Raw genomic sequence first — 19,007 nt, forward strand, 5'->3', positions numbered from 1 at the left:
AAAAAACTTCATGTGTTAATCTGATTCCCACAACATCATAAGAGATACTATCATAGGTAAGGCTCAAAGATATCAAGTGCCCTGTCTAAGGGTGTCAAGACCAACAAGTGAAAAAAAGGACTGGAATAGACTCTTCTGATTTCGAGTCTACTATTCTACCACTACATCAGCTTTGTTCATAATAATAGCACATAGTAAGCACTCAGTAATTTAAAAAATTTTATTTTTAAATTAATTTTTTATAGCAGTTTAAGATTCATGAAACTGGGGGAGGGACAGAGATTGCCCATATGCTCCCGGCCTCTACACATGCATCGTCTTCCCCATTACCAACATTCCTATCACAGTGGCACATTTATTACACCTGATAAACCTACACAGATACATCATAACCACCCAAAGACCGTAATTTACATTACAGCTCTTTTCTTTCTTTTTTCAGTTCTATCTTGATGCTGCACCTTCTATGGGTTTAGACAAATGTACAATGACATGTATAATACCATTATGGTATTATACAGAATATTTTCACTGTCCTAGAAATCTTCTGTGCCAGACTTATTCGTTGCTCCCCCATCTCCTACCCCCAATCCTTGGCAATCACTGATCTTTTTACTGTCTCAAGAGTTTTGCGTTTTCCAGGATGCCATATAGTGAGAATCATACAGTATGCAGCCTTTTCAGATTAGTTTCTTTCACTCAGTAAGATACATTTAAGGTTCTTCCATGTCTCTTCATGACTTGATAGTTCTTAACACAATATTATCCCATTGTCTGGATGTTTATTTAGCCATTCACCTATGGAAAGATACCTTGGTTGCTTTTAAGGTTTGGCAATTATGAATAAAAAGGTGCCACACACGTGTACAGGTTTGTGTGTGGACCTAAGTTTTCAACTCCTTTGGGTATATATCCAGGAGTGTGATTGTTGGGTTGCATACTAAGAGTATGTTTAGTTTTTTAAGAAACTATAAAAGTAACCTCAAAGGGGACCACCCTGCATTCCCACCAGCAACAAACAGGACTTTCTGTTGCTACATATTCATACCAGCATTTGGTATTACGTGTATATGGCACCCCACTCCAGTACTCTTGCCTGGAAAATCCCATGGATGGAGGAGCCTGGTAGGCTGCAATCCATGGGGTCACGAAGAGTCGGACACTTACCGAGCGACTTCCCTTTCACTTTTCACTTTCATGCATTAGAGAAGGAAATGGCAACCCACTCCAGTGTTCTTGCCTGGAGAATCCCAGGGACAGAGGAGCCTGGTGGGCTGCCGTCTATGGGGTCGCACGGAGTCGGACACAACTGAAGGGACTGGTGGTAGTGGTGATAGTGGTGGTGGTAGTAGTAGTAGTAGTAGCAGTAGTAGTGGTATCTCATTGTTTTCAATTGCATTTCCCTGATGACACACAATGGAGAGCATCTTTACGTATGTTTGCCATCTAACTTCTTTGGTGAGGTATCTATTATGCTCTTTGACCCATTTTTAAATTGTTTTCTTATTGTTGAGTTTTGAGAGTTCTTTGTATATTTTGGATAACAGTACTTTCTCAAATACGTCACTTGCAACTATTTGCTTCCAATCTATAGCTTACCTTCTCATTCCCTTGACACTGTCTTTTGCTGAGCAGAAGTTTTTAATTCTAACAAAATTTGGCCTATCAATTATTTCTCTCATGGATTCTGCTTTTGGTTTATACCTAAGAAGGCATCACCAAATCCAAGATCATCTAGGTTTTCTTCTATGTAATCTACAAGTTTTATAGCTTTCTGCTTACGTTTGGGTCTGTGATCTATCTTGAGTTAATTTTTTGTGATAGGTGTTAAGGTCTATGTGCAGATTCTTTTTTTTTTCTTCATGTAGATGTCCAGTTGTTTCGGTATCATCTGTTGAAAAGACTCTCTGTTCCATTATATTGCCGTCACTCCTTTGTCAAAGATCAGTTGACTATACATGGCTCTACCTATGGGCTCTGTACTCTACTCCAATGATGTATTTGTTTATTCTTTTGACAATACCACATTGTCTCAGTTATTCTAGCTTTAGGTTTAGTTTAGCTTGGAGTTCTGTCCTACTTTATTCTTCCAGTATTCCGTTAGTTACTCGGGGTCTTTTGTTTCTCCACATAAACTTTAGGGCTGATTTGTTGATATCCGTGAGTTAACTTGCTGGGATTTTGTTCAGTGTTGCATTGAATCTACTGATTAAGTTGGGAAGAAATGACATCTTGACAACATTGGGTCCTCCTATCCATAAACATGGAACATCTCCCCATTTACTTAGTAATTCTTTTATTTTACTCATCAAGTTTTGTATTTTTTAAAAATATAGTTCTTATATATATTTTGTTAGACTTATATCTGTATTACATTGTGGGATATGCTAATGATAATTATATTGTTTTTATTTTCAAATATATCGTTCATTGCTGGTATGTAAGACATTGCTTGACTTTTGTGTATTAATCTTGTATCCTACAAACTTGCATGACTGCTTGTAAGTGCCAAGAGGTTTTTGGTCCATTCTTTTGGATTTTCTACATAGACAGTCATATCATCTGTGAATAAAGACAGTTTTAGTTCTTCCTTCTCAATCTCTATACCTTTTATTTCCTTTTCTCTTACTGCACTAGCTAGAACTTCCAGCCTGATATTTAAAAGTGGTGAGTAAAGTCATCTTTGCCTTGTACCTGAGGTTAGTACAAAAGGTTCCAGTTCCTTACCATTATACATGATGTTAGCTGTAGTTGCTGCAGATAGTCTTTATCAAGTTGAGACAGTTTACCTCTATTCCTAATTTTTTATCATGAGTGGGTGTTGGACTCTATCAAATGCTTTTTTCTGCATCTATTGATATTATTGTATGATTTTTCTTTACTCTGTTAATGATTATATGAGTTGATTTTCAAATGTTAAATCAGGCTTTGAACACCTGGAATAAATCCTATTTGGTTGTAGTGTATTCTTCTTGTACTTTCAGTGTCTGTATTCATGAGAAATATTAGTCTGTAGTTTGTAAAACAGTTTCAAATATTTAAGTAACACTGATCTATAAGTTTCATGCATACAGCATTACATATCTACATCTATGTGCTCACAATCAAATATTTTATCCCCCTTACCTACTTCCCCTTCCCCATTGTTCTTTCCCTTTTGATAATCAATACTTTGTTCTCTATATCTACATGCTTACTTTTGTTTGGTTTGTTCACTTATTTTAAATATTAGCTTTTTATATTCTACATATGAATGAAATCACATGTATGTCTTCCTCCAACTTATCTTACTTAGCATCATGCCCTCAAGATCCATACACGTTGTCACAAATGGCAAAATGCCATCTGTTTATTACTGAGTTATATTACACTGTATATATGTTATATATATATGTGTCTGTGTATGTATATATATACATCACATCTTCTTTATTCACTTATCTGTTGATAGGCACTTGGGTTGTTTCCATATCTTGGATACTGTACGTAATGCTGTGATGATCATGGAGGTAAGCGGTGATGCAGATATCACTTCAGATTAGTATCTTCATATGCTTTGGATAAATGCCCAGGAGTGGGAAAGCTGGATCATATCGTAGTTCTATTCTTAATTTTTTGAGGAATTTTCATAGTCTTCCAGTCACTGTATCAATTTACATTTCCACCAATAATGTATGGAGTCCCTTTTTTCTACATCCTTGCCAACACTTGCTTTATCTCTCCTTTTTTGAGAATTCTGACATGTGTGAGGTGATATCTCACTGTGATTTTGATTTGCATTTCCTTAATAACCAGTTATGAACATTTTTTCATGAATCTATTAGCCATCTGTATGTCTCTTAGAAAAAAACATCTATTCAGCTCCTCTGTCCAATTTTTAACCAGGTTGTTTGGGGTTTTTTAATTTTTGAGTTGTATGAGATCTTCATATATTTTTGATATTAACTCCATATTTGATATATCATTTGCAAAAACTTTCTCCCATTCAGTAGGTTATTTTTTCATTCTCTCAATGGTTTCCTTTGCTGTGCACAGGTCTCTTAGTTTGATGTAATCTCACTTGTTAAATTTTGCACTTGTCTCATCATTGACCCAATAGTTGTTCAAACAGTTTCCATATTTGTGACTTTTCCAGTTTTCTTCTTGTAGTTGATTTCCAGTTTCATTCCACTGTGATCAGAGAGGATGCATATGATTTCAATCTTCTTAAACTTACTGAGACTTGTTTTATGCCACAACATATTGTCTGTCTTTGAGAAAGCTCTGTGTTCACTTGAGAAGAAAGCATATTCTGCTGCATTTGGACGGAATGTTCTTTAAAAATCTATCAAATCAATCTGGTCTAATGTTTAATTTAAAGTCAGTGTTTCCTTGTTGACTTTCATCTGAAAGATCTACTCATTGATGAAAGTGAGGTGTTATGCCCTATTATTATTATGTTGCTGTCGCTTTCTCCCTTTAGGTCTGCTAACAATTGCTTTAATACACTTTGGTGTGCCTATGTTAGATGCAAATATGATAATCATTGTAGTGTCTTCTTGATGGGTTGTCTCATTACTATATACTGTTCATTTTTACATCTTGCTACCTTTTTTGGCTCGAAGTCTATTTTTCCAGATATGAGTATGGAGATAGCTTTCTTTTGGCTGCTATTTGCTTCATGTATTATCTTCCATGCCTTTACTTCTAGCCTATGTTTAGAGTTCTAGCCTCTTTAGAGCCGAGGTCTAGAGGCAACATGTACTTGTTTTTCAACCCATCCAGCCACTCTGTATCTTTTGACTGGTGAGTACAATCCATTTATATTTATGGTGATTACTGAGAGATAAGGACAGTACTACTATTATATCTTTTTTTTTTTTCCTGGTTGATCTATATCTTCATTGTTTCTCCTTGTATTTCTGTTGCCATTCTGGTTTGGTGATTTTCTAAGATATTTTCCACAGGTTCCTCTCATGTTTTGTGTCTCTGCTTAATGTTTATCCTAAGTTTTGCATGAAATATCTCAGTTAAAATAGTCCATTTTCTGTTGATAGCATCTTATCTTCATTCACCTATACAAGTTCTGTCCTTTTCCTCTTTTCCTTTTATGTTTTTGTTGTCTTAAATTATCCCTTTTAAAGTTGTGAGTCTGTTATCAAAGTGAGATAGCTCTATTTATTCTTCTTTTTTCTCCCTTTAATCTTTATGTGACAAAAGATGGTTTAAAAACCTTTTTTGATAGACAGTTGTAATTTTCTGGCTCTACTTATCTACTTATCTGCTCAAAGTTTTGCACATTTTGGCCACTTTGTTTCTGGCTGAAGATCCCCTTTCAATATATTTTGCAAGGCATGTTTAGTGTTGATGAACTCCATCAGTTTTTGTCTGGGAGAGTCTTTTTCTCCTTTATATCTGAATGGTAACTTTGGTGGATAGAGTATTCTTTTGTGACAGTTTCTATTTTTCAGTATTTTGAAAACGTCATTCTATTCCTTCTTGGCCTATAGGGTTTCTGCTGAGAAATTCACCAATAGCCTAATGAGGGTTCCTTTGTAGGTCACCATTTTTTCTCTGGCTGCCTTTAAAATACTGTTATTGAATTTTGAGTATTTAGGACTCCTTCATTTTTAAAACATCTTATTTCTCTTTTCTCATCTACTTGTATCACTTCTAGATTTCTATCTAAACGTCACTACCTCTCTCTTCATTACTTTGACATTACTTTGCCAACAAAGGTCTGTCTAGTCAAAGTTGTGGTTTTTCCAGTTGTCATGTATGGATGTGAGAACTGGACTATAAAGAAAGCCGAGTGCTGAAGAATTGATGCTTTGGAACTGTGGTATTGGAGAAGACTCTTGAGAGTCCCTTGGACTGCAAGGCAATCAAACCAGTTAATCTTAAAGGAAATCAGTCCTGAATATTCATTGGAAGGACTGACGCTGAAGCTCAAACTCCAATACTTTGGCCACCCTGATGCAAAGAACTGACTCATTTGAAAAGACTCTGATGCTGGGAAAGATTGAAGGTGGGAGGAGAATGGGACGATGGAGGATGAGATGGTTGGATGGCATCATTGACGTGATGGACATGAATTTGAGCAAGCTCTGGGAGTTGGTGATGGATAGGGAGGCCTGGCGTGCTGCAGTCCATAGGGTTGCAAAGAGTCGGACACGACTGAGCAACTGAACTGAACTCTCTCTTCATGTGGTCTGCTCTCATTCTAATGAATTCATCTTATTTATTGCGTTCTTTAGGTCCAGAATTTGTTTCAGAATTTTAATGTCTTGGTAAGGTAGTCTTTCTGCCATTAGTTTTATCAGTGAGCTCATTAAACTGAGTTTTATTATATCTTTGAGTATCTTTGAGTATTATATCTTTATTATATCTTTGACTATCTTCATGATAACTTTTTAATTCTCTAACAGATTTACAATATTTCATGACTTTTTGTTTTTGGAGATCTGTTATTTTCTTTTTGTGGTATACTGTTACTGTGGTTCTTCATGTTGTTTGATGATGAACTGTTCCTCTGTAAGCACATTTGATATTAAATGATAGGTTAGCAGTTAAGACTCCTTTGTTTTCCAGTTGGTGGCACTATCACATGGGTTTTGTTTTTCTTACCTGAGCTGCCACTGGTTACATCTATCTGAATGGCATTTTACAGACTCCACCTTCTCTGTAAGAGGTGTGACTGTGCCTTTGTTGTAGTTTTTTTGTGCCACCAGGGTCATAGCTCCTTGCTTGTGCTAGAGCCTTTGTCATCACCAGGATGGTGGGCTCTTTCCATTCCTTGCATCTGGGATCCCCTGAGACACAAGCTCCATCATGAGGGAAGATGATGGAGGGGGCAGAGGGACTGGAGTCACACAGGCAACTCTACCTTGTCTGTTATAAGGTTTGCAGGCTCTGCCACTGTGAATGGGAGGTGATGTGGATGTGGGCACCTCAGCAGCTATTGAGGTGCTGCTATTTGGGGTTTTTGGGATCCCAGGCCCCACTGCTGCCATCGACCAGTTACTTGTGGCCTTGGGTGCCAGGCTGGTTGGTTCGCTCGAGTCATGCGTATAGCCTTTCTTGCTGTTTCTGGGTTCTCTGTCTCTGGGCTCTGCTGTTCCCATCAATGGACCCAAATCGCAGCCCCATTTCCACTATTACCTCAGTTCCCCTTCCACTAAGTGTTACATTTCACCCATCTGTAGATGCACAGATGTGTGGAACTCTCCAGCATCCTGTTGCTTTTAGCAGAGACATCTTTGTTAAGCTGTGGATTTTTCACTGGTTATGGAGTGAAGGGAAGACAAAGGTGGATGTTTCACACTGCTGTGTTTCTGATGCTGGTGTTCTATAGTTTTTTCTACTGTTTTTGTCTGGTTTTGGTATCAGCATAATGCTGGCCTCACAGAATGAGTTAGAAAGTACTTCCTCTGCTTCCATTCTCCAAGAGACTGTAGAGAATTGGCATAATTTCTTCCTTAAATGTTTGATAGAATTCACTAAGAAACTCACTTGGGCTTCATGCTTTCTATTTTGGAAGGTTATTAATTGTTGATTCAATTTATTTAAGAGATATAGAGCTATTCAGATCACCTATTTCGAGTGAGTTTTGGCAGATTATATCTTTCAAGGAATCAGTTACATCTCATCTAGGTTATCAAATTGGTGGGCATAAAGTTGTTCATAATATTCCCATGTTATCCTTTTAATTTCCATAGGATATACAGTGTCCCCTCTTTAATTACTGACATTAGTAACTTGCATCCTACCTTTTATTCCCCTCCATTTTTTTCCTTCTTTTTCTTTTTTTCTTAGTTAACTTGGGCAGAGGCTACACCTTTGAAGGATAGGTTTGCATGGTACAATATTCCAGGTTGGTGGGTTTTTTTCTTTGAACACTTTAAATCTTTTACTCTGATCTCTTCTTGCTTGCATGCTTTCTGAGATGTTAGATGTAATTCTGACCTTTATTCCTTTACAGGTCACGTGTTGTCTTCCTCAGGCTTTGTTTAGGTTTTTTTTTTTTTTTTACTTTTGACTTTCTGTGGCTTAACAAAGATATGCCTAAGGGCATTTTTATTTTTGGCATTTATCTTTCTTGGTGTTTGTGAGATTACTGGATCTGAGTTTAGTGTTTGACATTAACCTGGGAAATTCTTAGTCATTACTGGGCTTCCCAGGCGGCTCAAGTGGTAAAGAATCCACCTGGCAATGCAGACGCACTGGATGCAGGTTCAATCCCGCAGATCAGGAAGACACCCTGGAGGAAGAAATGGCAACCACTCGAGTATTCTTGCCTAAATCCCAAGGACAGAGGAGCCTGGCAGGCAATAGTTCATGGGGTAGCCAAGAGTCGGATGCAACTGAGCACACAGTCATTAATATTTCAAACATTTTCTCTGTTCCTTTCTTCTCTGTTATTCACTGTATGCATATGTATACCTTTTGTAGCTGTTGCACAGTCTAGCATATTCTGTATTATTTAGTCATTGTTCTCTTTGCTTTTTGGTTTTTAAGGATTCTGTTTTTTAAATTGAGATATAACTGATATTTAACATTGTGTATGTGTAAGGTATATAATGTGTTGATTTGATACATTTACATATTGCTGTATTATTATCATCATAGCACTAGCTAATAAATCATATCATATATTATCATTTCTTTGAGAATGCTATTGATATTCTATTGCTAGAGAGTCTAAGCCACGTCCACTCCAATAAGCCCATCAAGATTCTTCATTTCTGTTAGTGTTTTTTTATCTGCAGCATTTGACTCTTAGGATTTCTACTTCTTTGCTGACATTGTTCATCTATTCTTGCATGTAGCCTACTTTATCCATTAGAGTCTGCACCATATTAATCATAGTCGTTTTAAATTCCTGATCTGATAATTCTAACATCCATGCCATATCTGGTTGATACTGCTCTATCTTTTCAAACTGCTTTTTTGCATTTTGTCATGTTTTATAATTTTTTCTTGATGTACTGGGTAAAAAGAATACTGCTGTAAATAGGTCTTTAGTAAAGTGGTGGTAAGGTGTTCAGCAAGGGGCAGTATCCTGGGAGAAGGGAAATATCTTCCAGCTCTAGGTGTCCACTTTTTAGTAAGCTCATGCCTCAAGACCATGAACTTCACAACAGTTCAAAGATTTTCCCCTTCCTGTTTAGGTGAAATAGAGAGCTCAGAATTGTCTGGAGTTGGGTTTATTTCCCATCTCCCACCCAAAGTCAGCTGGGCTTTGATATAGTAGGTTCAGTTCTGTTCAGTTCAGCCGCTCAGTTGTGTCCAACTCTTTGCAACCCCATGAACCGCAGCACACCAGGCCTCCATGTCCATCACCAACTCCCGGAGTTCACCCAAACTCATGTCCATTGAGTCGGTGATGCCATCCAATCATCTCATCCTCTGTCGTTCCCTTCTTCTCCTGCCCTCAATCTTTCCCAGCATCAGGGTCTTTTCCAGTGAGTCAACTCTTCACATCAGGTGGCCAAAGGACTGGAGTTTCAGCTTCAGCATCCGTCCTTCCAACGAACACCCAGGACTGATCTCCTTTAGGACAGACTGGTTGGATCTCCTTGCAGTCCAAGGGACTCTCAAGAGTCTTCTCTAACACCACAGTTCAAAAGCATCAATTCTTCGGCGCTCAGCTTTCTTCATAGTCCAACTCTCACATCCATACATGACCACTGGAAAAACCATAGCCTTGACTAGACGGACAGGCTCCAGTTAAGGAGATTTCCTTGAGGGCTTGTCTTGTTAAGAACAGAATATCCTGACATGTTTCAAAATGCTGCCTTTCTCCCTCTACCTTGCAGAAGTATGAAGAGATTTTTTTTTTTTTAATGTGAGCCTGGCTGAGCCTCTGGAGGTAAATTTCACAACACAGTAGGGGCCCGCCATAGACTGGGTCCTGTTGAAATTTTTTAACTCTTCAGACTTGTCCACACAGAACATCCAACAATTCATTAACTGCAGTTCAGGTTTTCCTACCCTGCACTACCTCCCGCAGAGGCTTCCACTTGTGAGTCTCGGCTCTAGCAAGCTATGACTTCCTGTATTTGCCCATTTCTCCAACCTTGGGGGCAGTTTTGACACAGATTTGACCTGTGTCATTTCCTCTCTTATGGATCTAAGAAGAGTTGTTGATTTTTCAGTTGTCAGTTTTTGACTTGTTATTAGGCTAAAGTGGTGACTTCCAAACTCCTTACATGTGGAACCTTTTAAAAAGTCTCCGTCAATAATTTTTTGAGTAAATGAATGAATGCAGGGAAAGCTGAAAAGTGAATTCTTTCTAAAATGAGAGGTTTCAACAATACCTAAATGTAATACAGTAGCTTTGTTAAAATCACATTTATATTGAGGCATTATGTTTTATATAGTTCAAAAATTATTTGTTGTAGCAAAATTTAAAGCTGAACTGATTTTTGAATCTGTATTAATGGAAATAAAAGTATGTTGAAAATTTACATTCATTCACCAAACTATCAGAAAAAACAAATAGTACAGTAATCCCTCTTTTTTCATCCTGATAAAATATATTTCCACAATACTTTTGCAAATCTGTGTCAATTGTCTAGAGCAAATTAACTAATAATCAATCCTTCCTATACCAGGTTGCCTACAGTTCAATCTCCCTTCTTTCAGTTTATGTTAGTTATGTCAATTAGTTTTAATTAGCACAATGAAGGATTTAGAAGTATTTTTAAATCAGCTTCTATAAGGGAGTTCTGCACTTACTTTTAATACTTTTAATATGAAGTATTAAATAAATCATGGATTTAATCTATTTTTGAACACTTTTAAGACTTTTAATATAGGGTCTAAAAATCCTTTCTTTAGAATTCCATGTTCCTAACAGTAAATATTTATCAGCACTATGTAAGACATAAATAATAATTTGTCAAGCAAGGCTATCATGGTAACATCATTAAAAACAAAATCAGTATTATTTTGTGCCTTATAATCCAGCAGTATTTTATGAATTAAGACACCTTAAACAATAATACATTTTATATAGTTGACAAATACTCTTCACTGTAATAGGCTTTTGTCCTGGTTATATACACATTTTAAAACATAGTTCTCACTCTAGAAACCCAAGTCTACCAACTGAGAATGTCATTCTGAAAATCATTTACCACAAAATAGTTCAAGGAGCTGCAGTTACTCTGAGTGTTGTTTCTAACGTAGAGGAGTTTCTCACATTGCCTGAACTGTAAACGTAAGAGTGACGTTCTATTACAAGACAAACTGTAGTATTTATAACTCTCCTTCTCATTTTGCCTGTTCTGCATCCTTCAAAATTCTAATGCCATCGCCATTAAACCTTCCTGACCTCTTCCACAGAGTAGGGCTCTTCTCTACCATATGCATATACCACTATGTTAATGCTTGTAACAATTTTTTTACCCAAGCGGCAAAGAATGTATAGATAAATATCCAAATACAATTTGATGATGAATCAGCAGTATCTATGACTATATAGCTTTTAATTTCATTTCCCTCTTTTGTCATTCAGCTTCCTTTATTCCAAACTTCTTGGCTGCTACATGGGGGAAGTTAAAGCATTAAAAAAAAATTTTTTTTTAAAGTATTACTCTTTCCTACACACATGTGAAAACTTTCAAGGCATTAGAAGTCTATTTGGAGCAATAATATCCTAACCAAAAAAAGGTTATTTAAAAAAAATTACAAAGGCTGTGGCTTTTAGACAAATGGCAATAATTAAATGTGCTATTAAGGAGATGTCATGTTTCTAACAGTTTCAACCAATTAGGAAAAGGTACTCTCAGAAGTTTAAGGTCTTTCTGTTTGTTATAAAAAACAGATCACTTAAAACCACCTCCTCTGGTGAACATCAACCATTATCTGTATCACTTCCTGTTCACTTTCTTTTGTCTGGTCAGTTTTAAAGAAAAATACAAAGTCCCAGGATATTTCTACTATAGGCTTTCTTATTCCAAGAGATTTATGGAATGTGTTGGTGTGAGGCGTGAAGGGTATTCAAGGAAATACAAACTTCATAATTGTGTTATGTCTGGGGACAAAGGCATGAAGATTCAAAAGTGAGACGATCATGCTTTTTCAAAGAGAAGACAGGAGTCACTGTGTCTCCTTTTTGTGTTGTCAGTAAAACCTAGTGTGGAATGTTCAATCTATGTGTGGACATATATCTATGTCCAGGCAGTTATTTAACTCTCTGAATTTATTCTTAGAACAAATGATAATTTAGGTGATTTGCTGTCTTTAGGTCTGCCATTAATGCAATTAGAGATGGGTAAACTTTCTCCATCAAGGACCAAATAGTAAATATTTTAGGCTTCTCTAGCCACATAAGGTCTCTGTCATATGCGTGTGTATACATATATATATATTTATTCCACAAAATGTAAAAATTTTTCTTAGCTTACCGGCTGTATAAAAACAAGACCACATGTCAGGTTTTACTCAGAGGCTGTACTCTGGGGATCCCCGGTATAGATACCTTACTATTCAATGCCAATTATGCTTTGGAGAACAAGAGAGTGGCGCAGCAAGAAGAGAATAAAGAATAGTCTGGAAATATCACAAATGTTCAAGCTCCATGAACAGCCATTTTATACATTTCAAGATTTACTAGCATTACTATTGGGGGAAAAAAAGGGATGTCATTCTTTATTGATCTCACAGAAATTTCCTTTAAGCTGGAAAGTACTTTTTGTAAAGTTAGTTTTTATTATAAAGTACTTACAGAAATAATTTCTAAATCTAGCATAGAAAGAACAGAAAAGTACTAGATTATTTCATCTACAAGTTTGCTTCTATTTAAGACTCTATGACTTAAAAAAAAATCCTTTTTTAAGTTTTTACATAGAGCATTTGAGAAGCTGGTAGGTAAAAGTACAAATGATAAGCTGCATACTACAAGGATCATTTTCAGTACCCAGACACTATAAATTCTGAAGTCTCTAAAAAAAATTGAGCTTAAGTGGAAGACAAATTTAAACCAAGCTGCAACTATTTATAAAGAAAAATGAAGCTTCTCTCCTTTGACTCATCTCCAAATTTAGAAAATTTGTAACTTAAGACTAAGTCCAACCACAATCAATGTAAGTTCACTTAAAGCCACAGATCTTGGTAGCTCAAGTCCTATATCAAGGCAAATCCTGAAAAGAATATAAACCACTTCAACAAACATGGCAAAGGACACAACTTACTACAGAAAAATTTCCAATTCACTTTCTAAAGCAAGAAAAAACTTAATTGGTAAGTTGTTATCTTTTTTCTCGCGATAGTGTTAACAACTGCTAATAAAAACTAAAATATAGGTTATGTATTTTCTTACGTGAACTTAATAATATAACAAAGGACATAATTTCAGAGAATAAAAACCAAGGCTATTGGTCATAAAGACACTGTCCCTCAAGCTGAAATAATGAACAAAGTAATATTTTCAAGCCAGTGACCAAATGAAAGTACTCCTGTATTCTACTGCTAATTTGAAGCCTCAAAGAGAACCTATAAGAATTAGAGATAAACAAACCTAATTCACTCATTTTAGCATTTCCATTTGTTTTGTGTGCCGAATCTGTAAGAGAGATAGCAACAAAATGATTAGTGCTTAAAAGGAAATGCATCATATGGTTCTTTACCACAGGTTCATCATCAAAACCCTAACAGATTTTTATCACTTAAAAGGACAGTCATTTATCAGAAAAAAAAAACAAAAAAACAACCTAACTCTTTTTAAAAGAGAATAACTGAGAAGTAGAAACCTCATGTGAAGGTAAATGTTTCCTTTTTTAGTTCCCACAATAAAGCACCCTTATGGGCTGGGAAACTCTAAAAATGAAGTAGATCTCTTGGAATGACATTCCTAGTTTTCTTTCATAGTCATGAAATCAATTTAAGGGCAATACTCTTCTACGGTCTTAAAGTGAAAGTTGTTCAGTCATGTCCAACTCTTTGTGACCCCATGACTATACAGTCCATGGAATTCTCCAGGCAGGATACTGGAGTGGGTAGCCTTTCCCTTCTCCAGGGGATCTTTCCATCCCAGGGATCAAACCCAGGTCTTCTGCATAGAAGGCGAATTCTTTACCAGCTGAGCCACAAGGGAAGAAATGCCGTTAAGGCAGGAAAAATTTATAGCCCTGAGCCACAAAGCCTCAGTCTTCAATTTTTTATTAGCATTATACTGGGAAGAATAAAAAGTCCCTGACATTAATTTAAAACCATTTTGCTAACAAAAAGAATCATAGCAACATACAAGGACACAACCTCTAAAAAAGAATGAAGAAATTATTTTATACACTTATATGGAAGGATGTCTCAATATATTTTAAGTAAAATCAACAGTAACAAGGTACAGAAAAGAGTAATTATTGGGCTAAAATGTGGGTTAAAAAAGACAGGAAAGGATGATTTATACATGAATTCCCTTATATCTCCATAAAATATCTCTGGAAGACTGCCTAAGAAACTGACAACACTGGTTGCTTAAGGAAACTGGGTGGACAAACAACGAAGGGAGCTGGGAGACTTTCCATCGAATATTTATAGAAATTTTGAATTTTGAACTATATAAATACATGTTCCTGCTGCTGCTAAGTCGCTTCAGTCATGTCCGACTCTGTGCGACCCCATAGACGGCAGCCCGCCAGGCTCCCCTGTCCCTGGGATTCTCCAGGCAAGAACACTGGAGTGGGTTGCCATTTCCTTCTCCAATGCGTGAAAGTGAAAAGTGAAAGTGAAGTCGCTTCAGTCATGTCTGACTCTTAGTGACCCTATGGACTGCAGCCTACCAGGCTCCTCCATCCATGGGATTTTCCAGGCAAGAGTACTGGAGTGGGGTGCCATTGCCTTCTCCAATAAATACATGTTAAGTACCCTATTTAAAAATATGAGAAAGCTGAACCAACAGACAAAACAATCTCTTACCAGATCTTGAGCTTCTTAGAGGAGGTCTACGCAGGCTGATTAGAGGATCTTCACTCATCACTAATATGGGAAGAGAAAAAAATAAAATACATATATAAAATTCGAACATATTCGATTTATTATACAATCACCTATTTAGTCAGCAAAGTTTTTTTCTGAGCTCTCCATTATGCTAAGTATGGGAATACAATAGTGAACTAGAGAAAGGTTTGCTGCCATGAAAAACATATGGGTTTGATGTAAAATTTGGCAGTTTTTCTCACCAGACCATATTGTATAAAAAGAAAGGAACATCAAATAAAACTTCTAAATGTCTCAATTAAGAACCAAAATCTGTACCGTAGCACCAACTCAATTATCTATTCCATTGTGGCATACCCTCACTGTGGATTATTTATGTTAAACTTTGATTTGAGGGTTAACTTCCTAAGAGATAATACATTCCCTCCAATTATTTAACCCTGTGTGTTTCAGCAAATACAAGCTCTAATTTAAAAAAATATGTTATCGTTAGCCATAATTTATTTCAGACTGTCTACAGTTCAATGGCACAGGGTTAACGAGGAAGCCAATCCCATTAAATAATAAGTTAATGTTAGCCTAGAAATCCAAGGTGTATGTCCTCAAAGAGCCTCGCACAACATAATATAAAACCCAATCTATATTTAAATTTGGATTATATTACACTTAGTTTCATTTGTATCTATAAAAAAAGCAGTATGTTTGGCTTTGCGTGAGAAGTGCAAAAACCATGCTCTGAACCAGCTATCACTGACCCCTCTCCACTATATTGGCTGCCTATGTTTGTTCTCATAAAACTGACTTAACCCCATTTCCTCTTCACAGCATCAAGAAGAGAAATCCTGAAGGGACATCCATTTATTTGTTCTAAAAATACTTATTGAGCATGTTTTTGTACATTTTAAAGACAGAGATATAGAGAAGTACTTAAGTTGATTTTATGTAGCTCGAAAGGCAGAATTAAGATCAAGAGAAATTTACAGCAAAGTAGCTTTTAGTTCAACGGTAAAAACAAAAGCAACCAAATTATTAGTGCTGTCTCCAAAACAGAACTGATGGCGAGGGAGTGATTTCCACATCACTGCAGATGATCAACAATGCATGAATGGATGTTAACAGAGGGACACCTACACTGATAGAAACTCTGAGTACATGACTCTCCTAAACCTTCCAGCTCTAAGATTCTATGCAATGTATCAGTTGTTAGCATTCTACATAACACATATTTAGAACTTACATAAATAGCTTTAAAAAGAAATACCACATATGTCTGTTACTCTTATTATTACAATGACTTTCCTCTTTTTTTCCCCCTATATTCCCATCCTTTGCAGGTTTAATTAAAACCTAAAACTCAACTTTAATCTATAGATACCAATTACTATTTCAGACCCCATCTTTTCATTTAAGCTTTTCTTGTATGCTCTACCAAATACATAGCCCTATGTAAGAGGGGTTGAAGGACAGAGAGTAGCAGAGAGGGGTATTAGGGAATAAAATAACAAGGATTCTTCTTTCGTAGCAATCTCCTTCCCTTGTTTGCTGCTCTTGCTCACCACTGCACCCCCAGAATCTAGCAACGGAACTAGTATAAAGTAGGTGCTCAATAAACATCTGGAGAATGAATGAATTCTGTAATTACAGCAGTCAGAGAATCAAATGTTCATGACGAAATGTTGTTTAGTCACTCGGTCATGTCTGACTCTTCTGCAACCCCATGGACTAGATGGAGTGCACCAGGCTCCTGTGTTCATGGGATTTCCCAGGCAGGAATACTGGAGTGGGTAGCCATTCCCTTCTCCAGGGGTTCTTCCCAACCCAGGGATCGAACCCAGGTCTCTCACAGTGCAGGTGGATTCTTAAATCAGCTGAGCCACCAGGGAAGTCCCTTGGTATAGGTCATCATTTTTAAGGACATTTTTGGATAAAGTTTTGTCAGACCACACCAGTGGTCCTACATACAATTACACCACGATTTTGAACACCAGAGTTGAATTGAAAGTCTGCGATTCTACAAGGAGGAGGAAGAGCCTATATATTTTTTTTAACTGAAGTACAGTTGATTTACAATGTTGTATTATTAAGTTTCTAGTGTATAGTAAAATGGTTCAGTTCTATGCTGCTGCTGCTGCTAAGTTGCTTCAGTCGTGTCCAACTCTGTGCAACCCTATAGACGGCAGCCCATCAGGCTCCCCTGTCCCTGGGATTCTCCAGGCAAGAACACTGGAGTGGGATGTCATTTCCTTCTCCTCAGTTCTATCTATCTATATATATATATATATATATATTCTTTTCATATTCTTTTCTATTATGGTTTATTACAGGATATTGAATACAGTTTCCTGCGTTATACTGTAGAATTTTGTTGTTTATCTATTTTATATATAGTAGTTTATATCTGCTAATCCCAAACTCCTAACTTATTCTTCCTCTACCCTCCTGCCCCTGTGGTAACTGTAAGTCTGTGAATCTGTTTCCGTTTTGTAAATAAGTTTGTTTGTATCATATTTTAGATTCTATGTACAAGTGATACTATATATACGTTTTTCTCTTTCTGACTTATTTCACTTTAATATGATAACCTCTAGGTCCTTCTATGTTGCTGCAAATGGCAGTATTTCATTCATTTTTATGACTATTATTCCATTTTGCACATGTGTGTGTATACACACACACACACACACACACACACCACTTTCACGTCTTTATTCCATTCATCTGTTGATGGACATTTAGGTGGCTTCCATGTCTTGGCTATTGTAAACAGTGCTGCTAAGAACCTGTGGGTGCATGTATATTTCTGAATTAAGAGTTTTCTCCTGGTATATGCCCAGGAGTGGGACTGCAGGATTATATGGCAACTCTATCTTTAGGTTTAAGCAACCTCCTAGTGTTTTCCATAGTGGTTGTACCAATTAATATTCCCTCAAACAAGGAAGGGCCTATCTTAAACTTGTACTTAAAGTAGTTTTCCATCAAACTGACTCCTGTTTAAGTAATTCCTCTGCTAGACAGACTTTCAATTCAGTTCAGTTGCTCATTTGTGTCCTACTCTTTACGACCCCATGGACTGCAGCAAGCCAGGCTTTCCTAACCATCACTAACTCCCGGAGCTTGCTCAAACTCATGCCCACAGAGTTGGTGATGCCATCCAACCATCTCATCCTCTGTCATCCAATTCTCCTCCTGCCTTCAATCTTTCCCAGCATTAGGGTCTTTTCCAATAAATCAGTTATTCACATCAGGTAGCCAAAGTTCTCGAGTTTCAGCTTCAGCATCAGTCCTTCCAATGAATATTCAGTACTTTACAAAGCTTGTAAAGACGGACTTTACAAGCGTTCATTTAATGACTTTCCTAAACATTCTCCTTTTTTAAGAGGAATGACAGAGGAGCAAGACAAGTAGTAGATATAGTATGATTTTTAAAAGCACCTTTTATAGTAAAAGAACCCAGAGTATCTCAAATCTCCCCAAAATGCACATATCTTTATGTCTAGTTATATTGTAGCACAATATATTCCAGGTAATATGTGCATGAGTTCCATCAATCTACCATCTACATTGGGAAATGTTTTGTCTTTTGCATTATCAACCATAGCATGAGCTTTGTCAGAAAAAGAAATGCTTAAGCAAAATTTTATGAACTTCACACTGCCTGCAAAGTGCCGTGAGGGAAAAAAAAACCCCACCTTACAGCCATATGTTTTACTGTATACTAAGTGATTTTGCAAGTATTGTTTCACTTTTGCAGTGAGCTTGTGAGTTAGGACACGTTAAGTCATACAGATAAAGGCCTGAGGGTCAACATGGCTAGCTAATATGACCAAGGTCCAGTGTTCTTTGCACAACATTACGCAGCCATGTACCTCAATAGCAGTCCTAAAATACAAGCTTAATGTGAACCCCAAAAGACTGTACGAGACATTCTATTGTTTAATAGTTTTATAATGGTCTGTATGGTCTATAGGCTGGTGCTCAACTGTCTTCATTATATCAATTTACTTAACCCCATAAATTTTATAAATTTATTGTAGATTTTATTTATTTTTGCTGTAGATTTTAAAAATGAGAAACTTTTGCTTTTC

At 36.7% G+C, this 19,007-nt stretch overlaps 1 protein-coding gene across 4 annotated transcripts in view; it reads right to left on the bottom strand.

Annotated features, from left to right (window-relative positions):
* The window catches only part of TOR1AIP1 (torsin 1A interacting protein 1), a 45,561-nt gene that overhangs the window by 20,967 nt on the left and 5,587 nt on the right, over positions 1–19,007 (bottom strand). For 2 of the 4 annotated variants that reach the window (XM_070384851.1, XM_070384849.1), the window contains exons 3-4: positions 14,902–14,961; positions 13,505–13,549 (exon numbers count right to left, since the gene is read on the bottom strand). In XM_070384851.1, coding sequence (XP_070240952.1) covers positions 13,505–13,549; positions 14,902–14,961 — 105 coding nt within the window. The remainder of the gene's footprint in view (positions 1–13,504; positions 13,550–14,901; positions 14,962–19,007) is intronic. The other 2 variants (XM_070384852.1, XM_070384850.1) reach the window with 1 other exon arrangement.

This window comes from Bos mutus, chromosome 16 (genome assembly GCF_027580195.1).
Source record: "Bos mutus isolate GX-2022 chromosome 16, NWIPB_WYAK_1.1, whole genome shotgun sequence".
Classification (NCBI taxonomy): domain Eukaryota; kingdom Metazoa; phylum Chordata; class Mammalia; order Artiodactyla; family Bovidae; genus Bos; species Bos mutus.